General features: G+C 40.7%; 1 protein-coding gene across 1 annotated transcript in view; it reads left to right on the top strand.

The window, feature by feature from the left end:
• The window catches only part of agmo (alkylglycerol monooxygenase), a 55,261-nt gene extending 42,550 nt beyond the window's left edge, over window positions 1–12,711 (top strand). Inside the window, exon 13 of the mRNA XM_061675745.1 lies at window positions 12,032–12,711. Within this exon, the coding sequence (XP_061531729.1) occupies window positions 12,032–12,112 (81 nt within the window). The 3' untranslated portion in view covers window positions 12,113–12,711. The remainder of the gene's footprint in view (window positions 1–12,031) is intronic.
• The last annotated feature ends 434 nt before the right edge of the window (window positions 12,712–13,145 follow it).

The raw sequence follows: 13,145 nt of genomic DNA, 5'->3' as shown, positions 1-13,145 counted from the left end.
GCCTCACATTCACCTATTCACACACACACATTCATACACAAATGGGCGACGACTGCTGCCATGCAAGGCGACGCCAGGCCCATTGGGAGCAAATTAGGGTTCAGTGTCTTCGCCATGGACACTTCGACAGTCGGAGCCGGGATATATACATACTCTGTTCAAGTGTGAGCTGCTTAAACCTGTCAGACTTTCAACATCTTGACATTTCTCTCCGTCATAGTCGATGTGACAAACTGATATTAGCTACCTAATCTTTATATTCAACTCAAAAACTGTGCTAATCTCAAATCCAAAGCGATGCAACGCCACCATCTATTGGGATCTGTTAGTCATTACCGCTGTTTACAAACCTGAGTTTCGCAGACAAGCAGGGCGAGACCCTCTTCCACACCAACCCTTTGAAGAACTTGATGAATGTATACGTCGGTGGCAGTAAATGATTGGATCCTGGTTGACCAATGTACAGTAAATGTCCAACGCAGTGAATTAGTATATTGTCCTTAACATGTTTCCAGGTTAAATCATTTTTGAAATTAAGTTTCTTGAGCCTATTCAAAGTAGTACATTTCCTAACAAGGTCAGCAGAGACATTATGTGGACCCTCTCTAGTGCTGACGAAAAATCGTGCCCCCTTCCGTCATTTAAGTAGCACATCCCTGATCTACACAGACGTTAAAAAAAGAAAAAAGAAAAGTACATTTTTAGCAAGCACGTTAGTATTTTTTATTGCTATTGTGACAGTAAAATAAAAATGACAGTTATGCCATTAGGCTAACATTTTATTTAGCGCCACATGGAGGCTTGGGTCAGCTCTGATGTTTAGTTTTGTTCATTGCGTGTCAGCGAGGTTTGTTGAGTGATCATGAAACAGGAAAGTAATGATTGAAGCTATGTCAGAGCTGATTGAGAGCTCATTTGTGCTTGTCTGCTTGTCTGTGGAAAGATAAATGTCCAGGTCACATCAATATTATCAAGTTCAAGTCCCACACAAAGCAGCAAAAACAGCCAATACTGCCTTTCCTTTTCCTGATAAGACAACCCGTTGTTATCCTGCCGCCAAATAAAGCTCACGTGCGAAAGGTCGCGGTGGGAAAACCCTGAATGGGTTCATTCAGGGTTTGGAGCTGTGGAAATTCTGCACAGTGACATCATGCCAGTGCTCCCGGGAACGGAAAGGAAAGGAGAAAAATGGAGGGATTCGAAAGAGAAAGACGGTGTAAACATCAGGGTGGTCGGTGGGTGTACGCGGTATGAAATATTAGCACGTAGCCTGCAGGGGTGCGCACCAGTCAAAACACTAAGTGTTTGGTTTACGTTGTCAAAGTGCTTGCCAGGTCATGTTTGGAAGTCGGAACACAAATTGGACTGTTACACTCGAGGAGTTAACGTCTTTGGAGTAGTTTTTTTTTTCATGGCTGAATTCTGCTTCCCATTTAGCATGCAAACTTGAATTAAACTAAGCTACACCCCTGAATCAAGGACTGGCCAATCGAAGCGCATTATTGAAAAGCGGATATACTACTTTCTAATATTTTTGTATTTTTTTCAAATAGCTTTCTATGTTTTGTAATAACTTTGTTGTATTTTTTTAGTCTGATACAGTATGTGTGCTTTTTTTCTTTTTTGTTTTGTTTTGTTGAAAAAAAGTGATTCAACTCTGTGCCACCCCAATCAACAAATCCGTCATTTCTTTGAGCAAATATCATGATAATAATTATTATTTTTTTGCCTCTGTAATGGTGATATAAAATGTTGGTACCGGAATGAAGCATTTGTACTTTGTTACTTCCCACCACTGAAATCCAGTCCTGAGAGAGTCCGTAGTACAGCAGCGAAGGCCTAACATTGAGCTATATCAAATATGAAGGTTTTAAATCCACTCTTAAATATTAAGAGGGTGTCTACTGCCACGGGAAGAGTTTGTCAGATCTATTCCCAAATCATTCAAAAATAATGACAGAGAGCGTTCATAGAGTTCTGCGATTAAAAAAAAAAAAGTCATATTTTTACAGCAAAATGGTCCAGAGTGGCGTATCATTTCGTAGCATAAAGTCTTCCATCGCTCTCCATTGGCTTTATTAAAATCCAAGTGGCTCGCTCGTGTCTTGGCTAACAATCACACGTGGTGTTGTAAAAATCCAATTCTTCGAGTGTCCCGCCTGGAAAACGTTCCCCGCTGCCAGTTTGGGGGAGTTTGTCCGCTTTATGGCGTCATATAGCGTCCACTCGGTCGGATTCGTCCTTGAGTCGTTTGGGCACCAAATGGGTTCCCGACGAGGTTTCCAACTTGGACGCCACCGAAGCGTGAGATTGCGGAAAAAAGGAGGTCGGTATGAGGAAGACTGGAAGGAGTGTCGGAAAAGCGGTCGCGTGCAAATGCTTCCCAGTTTAAAGAAGAGGAGAAGCATGTTATTTCATTGGGCCACTGACATTTGAACCACAGTAATCGCAGAAAGCATGTGCAATGTTATTGATCGCTTTGTTACGCTCAAAAAGCACCTGGTGTCAAGGACTCTGTCGGCCTTGACAGACCTTTGGGGTAAATTCAGCCACCAAGCAACATGAAATTTGGTAGGCACGTCGATCATAAGTAGACTCACAAACAAGTCTTAAGAAGACTTGTCGTAAGGGACACGAGAAGTCTACCATTTTGATTTGAAGCAGCTATTTTAGGGTCATTTTGGCCATTTCCAGTGGCCTTTAAAAACAAACTCGTCTGTGAAAAAAATTCCTATTTGGACTGAGAAACCTACTAGACAGATGTGTGACCCTATGATTTGCCAACATATTAGATTTTATCATTCTGAATGGGTGGAGCATGATGGAGAAATTTGATGACTCACCGTATTTCACAGCAATTTCACTTGACCAAATGAAATTTGGTAGATTGATTAAAAAAGAAAAAAAAAAACACAAAAAAAAGCCCCCAATGCCAGATTCACTTAACGACATGAAATTTGGTTGGCATGTTTATCACGAGTGGACTCACAAAAATGTCTCATGAAGCCACACGCCAAAACACAAAGGAACTCTGTCGTTTCGGTTTAAAACGTCCATATTAGCACCGTTCGTCCATATCCAAAGAATTGAAGTTCACTACTGTTGAAGGTCTTTTTTTTTTTTTAAAGCTATAATCCCTTTACTGCTCTCTTCCTTTTTCTCAGCCTCGTATTTTTCAACAAAGTCCACAGCAGAAGCGTCATAACTCATATATATATATCAGTGGGCGGATGGAAGGAGTCGGGGGAACCATTAACCTCTTTGCCACCCCCCGGAGACTCATTTGTCTTTCCTGAAGAATCCCCTTGAACTTGAGTCACAAAGGCCAACCACGTTTACTCTCTTTAAACTGTGAAAATACAAACAAGGGTGTCATTTTTACCAATTTATGACTGACAAAAATAAACAATGGAAATAATTTGACCAGTGGAAAAAAAAAAAAACAGTTGCAGTGATATCCCGCCTTTGCTGGGTATTGTTGAATTGAGTTTCCTCAATTCAACCTTTGCGGATTATCGCATTTGTAGATTTGTTTTTCCACTCAATCAGATAGTAGCTTTAAAATGATTTTTCGAATAACTCTTAATTCTCTAAAAAAAAAAAAAAAAAAAAAAAAAAAATCAAAGCAAAATTTATGCCGTGAAGCTTAGCAGTGATGATTTTTCCACAGGGACAAATGTTACTGCAGACTCACGTAGCAATTAACGCGCGCTAGGAGTATTTAAAAGACCGTACAAAGTTTGGGATCATTGCACACTTAAAAAAAAGAAGATGACAAAGTGTGATATGTACTGCAAAAGCAAAACTGTCTTACCCATCTGCACGTCTAAACACATTCATACTCTTGCTGCGAGGCCCCAACTGACAGCCTCTGATGCTACGTCGCATTAAAGCCGCGAAAAACCTGCTCGTCTTTGAAGTCCACTTGTAAAAGAAAATGTTTTAAATGCAAATTTTTCTCCAGGGATGTGTCGTAAAAAGGTGTTTCACTGACGAGCGTCTCGTTTGAGAAGTCAAGAAGTTGTCAAAAATGTTTTCAATACTAATTTTCCTCAGGGGAGGGACCCTAAAACACGCTGTTTTTTTGTTTTTTCATCCCTTCCTCGCTGGAGTCGTTGCTGCCGCCCTCAATGTATTCCTTAGTAGTATTAGTAATACTATGAGGAGTACTTTTCAAAGTATTCCTTAGTTGCCAATATCGCTCGCACACTTTTCTAAATAAGAGCCAAGGCGTACTTGCTTCAAGCTGTTTACCTGTCACTCCCAGTTGAAGCTTCCTATAAAACTGACACAAAAAGCAGAGAATTAAACATTTTATATTTAAATACGGCGGCACGGTGACCGACTGGTTAGAGCGTCTAAATTGCCCGCAGGTGTGAATGTGAGTGCGAATGGTTGTTTGTTTGTATGTGCCCTGCGATAGGCCGGCAACCAGTTCAGGGTGTACCCCCGCCTCCTGCCCGGTGACAGCTGGGATAGGCTCCAGCTCTCCCGCGACCCTAGTGAGGAGAAGCGGCTCAGAAAATGGATGGATGGATGGATATTTAAATACCAAAATGTTCACCTAAACCATGGCATTATATCTTACAAAAGTCCGCTTGAGCAATGCTATCATAAAATGTGAAACACCATAGACGGTTAATGGAAATTAGTATTGATTAGTTACAGGAATAAATTGTGGCATGAACTAACACCAGAATTTAAAAATATTAAATCTCACCCACTTTACAAATCTAAAAATAAAAAACTCCCTACTAGAAAAATATCTATCCTAAACCCCATTATACATGCTGTACGATTCTTATCTACATATTGCAGATGTGTTGGATTTTTGTTTCAATTCCAATTTTCTATTTATGTAATGGCGATATAATTGAATTATCAAAATTTGCATCATCCATCCATCCATTTTCTGAGCCGCTTCTCCTCACTAGGGTCGCGGGCGTGCTGGAGCCTATCACATGTTATCGGGCAGGAGGCGGGGTACACCCTGAACTGGTTGCCAGCCAATCGCAGGGCACATACAAACAAACAACCATTCGCACTCACAGTCACGCCTACGGGCAATTTAGATTCTCCAATTAATGCAAAACGGAGTGCCCGGAGAAAACCCACGCAAGCACGGGGAGAACATGCAAAGTCCACACAGGCGGGGCCGGGGATTGAACCCGGGTCCTCAGAACTTACATGTATATTTTTTGTTGTTGTTTTTTTGTTGTTGTCTGTATCGTGGGTGGGCTTAATTTCTGTCTGTAACGTGGATGGGTGGGCTTAATTTTCCGTTTTTTAACTTAAATAATTAAGTAATTAAATATGTTTCATGCCATTTGTGAAACGCCCTTCTTTAATTGGTTGAAATAATTATTTACCTTCCTACTTGTACCCATAATTTTAAACCTTCAAATAACTTCTACTTAACACACATGGATAGCAAAGCATATAAACAGGAACAACGACTATTACTGGCGTTCAATAGGGAAGCTTCTCTGCCTCTTCTTTTTGCTGTATTATGCTGCATCTCTTCCAGTAGAGCTCAGTGCTGCCCGGCATGTTGTGGCAAAATGTGGTACTACACCAAAGGTGTGCAACTCAAATTGATGGGAAATTGATTGAAATTGAAATTGATACTATACTGTATTTATTAAATTGCATCTTTTATTAATTACATTTTTGCTATTATTTAAGCAGAGATTATATATATATATATATATATATATATATATATATATATATATTGGGTTTTTTATTTTTTGAATAGCAGTGACCATAAAGCAATTTTAGTGTATTGTATCAAGCGGAAGTGGAGTGAAAATCCACTTCCGCTGTATGCAGCTGCTTGGCTGTCTTCAAATGAAAAATCGTCTGAACATCAGCGTTCCGGCATGTTGATATACGAGCCGCCATGGGAACTTTACAGCGCGTTGGAAAATAATTCAGAACTCTCTGGCAGAAGATGATGGTGTCGTGTCCTCACGTCACTGCTTAAAAAAAAATCCAAAAAGTTTGCTTATGTGTTTTGATCAATGTGAAAAATGTCCACTTATCAGTCACACAACATGGAAATAAATGTTTAACAAGGTGTGTGACATGACACTGTATGCACAGGTTTAGTTCAGTTTTCAGGCCACCAACAATTAAGCGTGAAATGTAACAAAACAATAAAAAGGTGATATCCTGTACTCACGTTTTTGTGTCAGCTTACAGTCCTGCTGGAGTATAGGATTTTGATTTTGAGGTTTTTACAGCGTTATAACAATGTTTTATGACAATTTACAATATGACTGTGCTAATATGGATTTTTTATGGTGATGTTCATTCTTATTGATTTTTTGGGGGGTTCGTAAAACCACTTTTCAAGATCAAATTGAAGACATTTGCAAGGACTTTAAGGAATATTATCAAACTTAGTCTAAATTACCAAAATATTTTTTTTTATTTTACCCACCTATTGTGTATGTTTCTTGCCACCTATGTTCATGGCTCAATGGGAGTGAGTCTATGCTTAATCCAATATAATAATGAATATTCATTTTCAACTTTAAAAGGAAAACAAAATGCGCTGATTATATTGGTGATGCTGATATAGTTATGCATCATCAACCAATTGAAGGTGTTAAAAGTACAACCCCAATTCCAATGAAGTTGGGACGTTGTGTTTAACATAAATAAAAACAGAATACAAAGATTTGCATATCATGTTCGACCTATATTTAATTGAATACACTACAAAGACAAGATATTTAATGTTCAAACTGATAGACTTAATTATTTTTAGCAAATAATCATTAACTTAGAATTTTATGGCTGCAACACATTCCAATAAAGCTGGGACAGGGTCATGTTTACCACTGTGTTACATCACCTTTTCTTTTAACAACATTCAATTAACGTTTGGGAACTGAGGACACTAATTGTTGAAGCTTTCTAGGTGGAATTCTTTCCCATTCTTGCTTGATGTACAGCTTCAGCTGTTCAACAGTCTGGGGTCTCCGTTGTCGTATTTTACACTTCATAATGCGCCACACATTTTCAATGGGAGACAGGTCTGGACTGCAGGCAGGCCAGTCTAGTACCCGCACTCTTTTACTACGAAGCCACGCTGTTGTAACACGTGCAGAATTTGGTTTGGCATTGTTTTGCTGAAATAAGCAGGGGTGTCCATGAAAAAGACGTTTTTCATATGCTTGGATGGCAGCATATGTTTCTCCAAAACCTGTACGTACCTTTCAGCATTAATGGTGCCTTCACAGATGTGTAAGTTACCCATGCCATTGGCACTAACACAGACCCATACCATCACAGATGCTGGCTTTTGAACTTTGCGTCCATAACAGTCCGGATGGTTCTTTTCCTCTTTGGCCAGAGGACACGACGTCCACAATTTCATAGTAGAGTTTCAAGTTGCACTTCCAGATGTAGCGCTGAATTGTATTTACTGACATTGGTTTTCTGAAGTGTTCCTGAGCACATGATATCCTTTACACATTGATGTTGGTTTTTGATACAGTGCCGCCTGAGGGATCGAAGGTGACGCGCATTCAATGTTGGTTTCCGGCCCTGCCGGTTACATGCAGTGATTTCTCCAGGTTCTCTGAAACTTTTGATGATATTATGGACTGTAGATGATGAAATCCCTAAATTCATTGCAATTGTACGTTGAGGAACATTGTCCTTAAACTGTTCGACTTTTTTCTCACGTACTTGTCACAAAGAGGTGAACCTCACCCCATCTTTGCTGGTGAATGACTGAGCAATTCAGGGACGCTCCTTTTATTCCCAATCATGGCACCCACCTGTTCCCAATTAGCCTGTTCACCTGTGGGATGTTCCAAACAGGTGTTTGATGAGCATTCCTCAACTTTCTCAGTCTTTTTTGCCACCTGTCCCAGCTTTCTTGGAACGTGTTGTAGCCATAAAATTCCAAGTTAATGATTATTTGCTAAAAACAATAAGGTTTACCAGTTTGAACATTAAATATCTTGTCTTTGTAGTGTATTCAATTAAATATAGGTTGAACATGAAAAATGTTCATTGTATTCTGTTTTATTTATGTTTAACACAACATCCCATCTTCATTGGAATTGGGGGTGTAATAATAATGTACCCACCACGCATGTACACATATTCTCCGTTGTGCAAAATATCAACCTGAGAACAAATACCACGTAGTCAGATCGTGTAATTTGGTCAGGCACCAATCCAAATGAGAATTGATCAACTGCCTGAGAAGTGTTGTAAAACTCCGCCTCTAACACTCACTCTGCAGGTGCCGTGCAGAATTGTGTCGCCTCAAGATTGAAAGATTGGATTTTTTTCCCCCCCAACAAAACACTGTCAAAACCATTAGGTTAGATACATTTGAATAAGCCTGTTTTATTAAAAATGGAACTGGTCAGCCACGAAGGTAAGTTTGCGTGCAGATTCATTTCTGCCAATTACACGTTGACAGCAGCGATATGTATTTAATAAGGAGACAGCAAAATTTGGTAAAAATGCAGGATCATTTTGATATTTTTGATATACTGACAAGTTGGCCAGCACACACACACACATACACACACACACTCACACACACACACTCACACACACACTCACACACTATTACTACTTCCTGTGTATTCTTACGAGAGTTCGGCGCTCAGGAAGGATATGTTGGGCCGCTTAACGTCCCACCAGAGTATCTGGAGCACAGCCATAAGAAATATTGCTAAAACGTGCACGCACACAAACACAGACAAGCACCAGACAGAAACACATGTGAAACAGCAGTTGCTTCATGGTGAAAGTGCAGCTAAACACAAGACAGGAACTTTTGGAGCCCCGTTGTGTTTGGACCGCTGGAAGTACAGTGGTTCCCCTCTCTATCGCAACGCGTCTTTCATGCCAGCCCTATATCACAGATTTTAAATTAGTTTTTGGGGAAAAAAAAGTTTGTCCAGTATACAGGCAAGTCCAAATTTAGAGTTGTGCGCCTTCAGTGTAGTACCACGTTGTGCCACAACATGCCGGGCAGCGCTGAGCTCTACTTGAAGACCCAACCATCCATACATTTTCTTTACAGCTTATCCTCACTCGGGTCGCGGGCTGCTGGAGCCTATCTCAGCTATCTTCGGGCGGGAGCCGAGGTACATCCTGAACCGATCGCCAGCCAATCGCAGGGCACATAGAAACAAACAACCATTCGCACTCACATTCACACCTCGGGGCAATTTAGAGTCTTCAATTAACCGACCACGCATGTTTTTGGGATGTGGGAGGAAACCGGAGTGCCCGGAGAAAACTCACGCAGGCACGGGGAGAAGATGCAAACTCCACACTGGCGGGGCTGGGATTTGAACCCCGGTCCCCAGAACTGTGAGGCATATGTGCTAACCCAGGGGTGTCAAACTCAAATTCACGGTGGGCCAAAATAAACGTCGCGGTCCATACTCAATATTTAATGAAAAATCACTGCGATGTGCATGTTTCACTTCTCTGCATAAATGTAGCGTTAAAGTTCATCTTATGACAACAAACTTACATTTTGCTTAAACACTGACTCTGGAATAAACAAACTATTACAAACACATGAGAAATCAAATTTGTCATAAAAGACACCAGTGGTATTTGTTTGTTGTTTTGTATTTAAATAGATAACATGAATTCTTCTGTCTCTCTATCTTCCATTTATATATCTCCAGCTACCTTTCTTTTTTATGTAAATCTTTTTTTCAAAGGGAAACAACAAAACAACCCCCAAAAATAAGAATGTCAATAAAAAGCCAAACTTCAAACTATTAACAGTCCCTGCCTCGGAGTTGATAAAGGGCATTAAAAAAAAACATGAATTCAATTGTTATATTCTTTGTTACAGCCACGTTGCTCCACACACGACAAACAGGTCTGTCTTTTACTTTAGTGAACAGATAATCTGCCTCCCACCTGTCTTGGAAGTTAACTGTTTTCCATCTTTCGTTTGGCCATTTTTGGGAAGGGGAAGTGTAAATTTGCCCGAGGAGACTGGTAGCATAGTTGCTAATGACAGCAACAGAAAGGAAAGGGGCACTCGCCGGTCTAGACTGATGGGCCAACACACTAGCAAAGCATTCTGGGATTTGTAATATTAGTGGCGCATGCGCTATATACTGGCGGGCCAGCTCTAATACACATTTGATATGGTCCTGCGGGCCAAATATAATTACATCGTGGGCCAAATTTGGCTGACATGTATGTGCTAACCAGTCGGCCACCGTGCCTGAAGTCCACCTCGAAGCAGTCTTCATAAAGCTGTAGCTCGCGGGCGAGCCTGAACTCCCCCAGATCCTGCCGAGCTATTAGAAAGAATTAAACCTATACCCCTCTCAGCTCTTTCTATTGAAACGGTAACAACTACTGTACATATTACCAAGCTGCAGCCTACTTTGCGTCCAAACCAGCGGGAAAAAGCACGAGGCTGCTTGCTGTTTGGTCGCTTGGCAACCAGCACCAAATATGGGGAAAACTGTTCTATTTAGCTGTTGATATGACAACTGAAAGTATTTTATCGACAGCCCTTGCTTTTAATTTAATTCATGATTATTTTTGTTTTATGAAATGATTTTATTTGCCTTCATAATTGTATGTGGCAGGAAAGCAGATTTTCACCTATTGTGGGTGGGTTTGGAACTGCATCCCCTACGTTGACTGCATATTCAAGAGTCTTGTCTATCGGCACAATATGGGCAGTGTGTCCCGCTTGAAGTGTAATTGTGGTCTGGTTTTACACAGTTTACAGTTGTGAGCATGTGTTCCAGTTGTGATGACTTCGTCGTGCTCGCATGTGTCGTCCATCTGTGTTGTGTCAAAATATGACATGAAATAATGTTGTCAAGATGTTAGTGGTGATGAATGAACAGTTGAGTATGAAGAGCAGGACGTTCATGTTGTTTCGCCAGTGCACTGACACAAGAAGAATGTGTAGCACTCGTTCACATGTGTGGCTGTTGAGATTATTATTATTTATTTATTTTTGTCCAATCAGATTTACGCCTCTATGTGTTGCCATGTCAGTCTAATCTGCCCTGGGCCTTTACAATCAGTAATGCTGTAACTTAAGGACAGTATATGAAGCAATGGGAATGTTTCTTTAAATTGGTCCTCACAGGGCCAAAGAGCTGACCAGCGATGACATCAGGATCAATGCCGTGATAGGCTGTCTTCTAGTAGGCGGGGCTCTGTTTTTTTTCTGCTGCAAATAGCGCTTGTCGACTTTTTGTGTGAGAATTCTTTATATGTTGTGTACGAAAGCAGGTGGTCTGCGTAACCTTGAAATCTTGAAATGGCCATTTTAAAACGTCACTGGAGGCTGGGCCACCCTTCGTTGGTTCAGGTTTTGAATACATTTTCCCACAAGAGTTGATGTTATTAGGGTTTCATGCAAAGGTTGGGGTTTTAAGCTTGGGTTAGGGTTTCAAACTAGAGTTTTAAGCCTGGGTTAGAGCTTCAAAGTGTGGTTTAAAGCCAGGGTTAATGTTTCAAATCAGGGTTTCAAGCAAAGGTTAGGGTTTTGGAACAGGGTTTGGGTTTCAAGCAAACATTAAGGTTTCAAATTAGTTTCAAACCTGGGTTAGGGCATTTAATTAGGTTTTCAAGACAGGGTTAGGGCTTCAAGCAAAGTTTAGGGTTTCAAATTAGGGTTTCAGGATAGGGTTAAGGTTTCAAATTAGGGTTTCAAGCCAGGGTTAGTGTTTGAAATTAAGCTTTCAAGCTGGGTTAAGGTTTCAAATCAGGTTTTCAAGACAGGTTGAGGACTTTTGGAGGGGTTTGCATCAACTGCTGATGTGTTGAATTGTTTGGATGAAATTATTGGAAAACTACTAATATTATTGAACATGTAATACTGTAGTATTACTAATGTAGTACTACTAAGGTCATACTACCAATGTACTTCTGTAATACTACTACTTATGACTGTTCTGTGTTGTGCAGGCCTTTGTCTCCCTCTGTCTGGAGTATTGTGTAATACTACAATAACCCTACTGTAACAGTATTACCGTGTATGCGTGTGATGCAGGCCTTGGTGTCCCTCAGTGTGCTGTACTGGGCTCTGCAGAGTTTCTCCCAGCTGTTCTCCATCAAGCCGAAGTCGCACTGAGACCTGGACTGCGGGCCGCGTCGCCTTACCCCTGAGCTCAGCGGGCCGACATGCGCTTATCGACATTTCATCTTTTGCTTTTCGTCATTTTTGTGTGTGCATTTTAAAATCTGACAATGGCTGATTAACTAATACTGTAAGCTACCGTATATTAATTTGAAATGTGAATGTTCCACAGCACATGGCGCTGTTTGCTTCCTCGTCCGCAGTTGTCACGTCAGACAGACTTTTGTTTGCCTTGCTCTTCTTTTAGAGGGGTTTAATATACTGGGATATCCCTTATTCTAATCGTACTCTAACCTTAACTACTGTGTCTGCTGTGGATTTGGTCACTCTCTGTAGCCCTAACCTTAAAGTTGACTCTGGTTGAAAGGATAGGATGGACTGGCCTAATTGGGATTTTAACCTTTACCTGTTGGGTACCTGTTTGCCCATCTGTTTGGCCCTGGCCTGTGACCCTCTACCGCCCTCTGCTGGTAGTTTATTTTTTATCGCGTTTTCTGGTGTGGGACTGATCCTGGAATGGATTTGAATATTTTTACATATGTGCTTGAGAAAAAATACAATTATTTTGGCACAAATGTGGTTTTGTACTAATGTTCCCCTTCATATTAAAAATATAAATACTGTCTCATATGAAAATGAAGTAAAATATGGGCTCAGATTTCTTTTAGCGATTATAATACAGGGACGTAGGAATAACTGACGTACTTGTGCCCGTGCATGGGATGCTTGATCATCCTCTCTTCTTCTAACCTAACACTGGATTGAAACCCTAACCCTGGCTTGAAACCCTACTTTGAAACCCTAACACTGGATTGAAACCATACTTTGATACCCTATCCCTGACTTGAAACCCTACTTTGAAACACTAACCCTGGATTAAAACCGTACTTTGAAACCCTAACCCTGGCTTGAATAACTACCTTGAACCCCTAACTGTGGCTTGAAACCCCATTTTGAAACCCTAACCATGGCTTGATACCTTAACCCTGGATTAAGACCAGCTACTTGGGAAGTACATTTCTTCCAT

Source organism: Phycodurus eques, chromosome 4 (genome assembly GCF_024500275.1).
Source record: "Phycodurus eques isolate BA_2022a chromosome 4, UOR_Pequ_1.1, whole genome shotgun sequence".
NCBI lineage: Eukaryota > Metazoa > Chordata > Actinopteri > Syngnathiformes > Syngnathidae > Phycodurus > Phycodurus eques.
The sequence above is the reverse complement of the archived record's forward strand: the minus strand, read 5'-3'. Positions and strand labels throughout refer to the sequence as shown.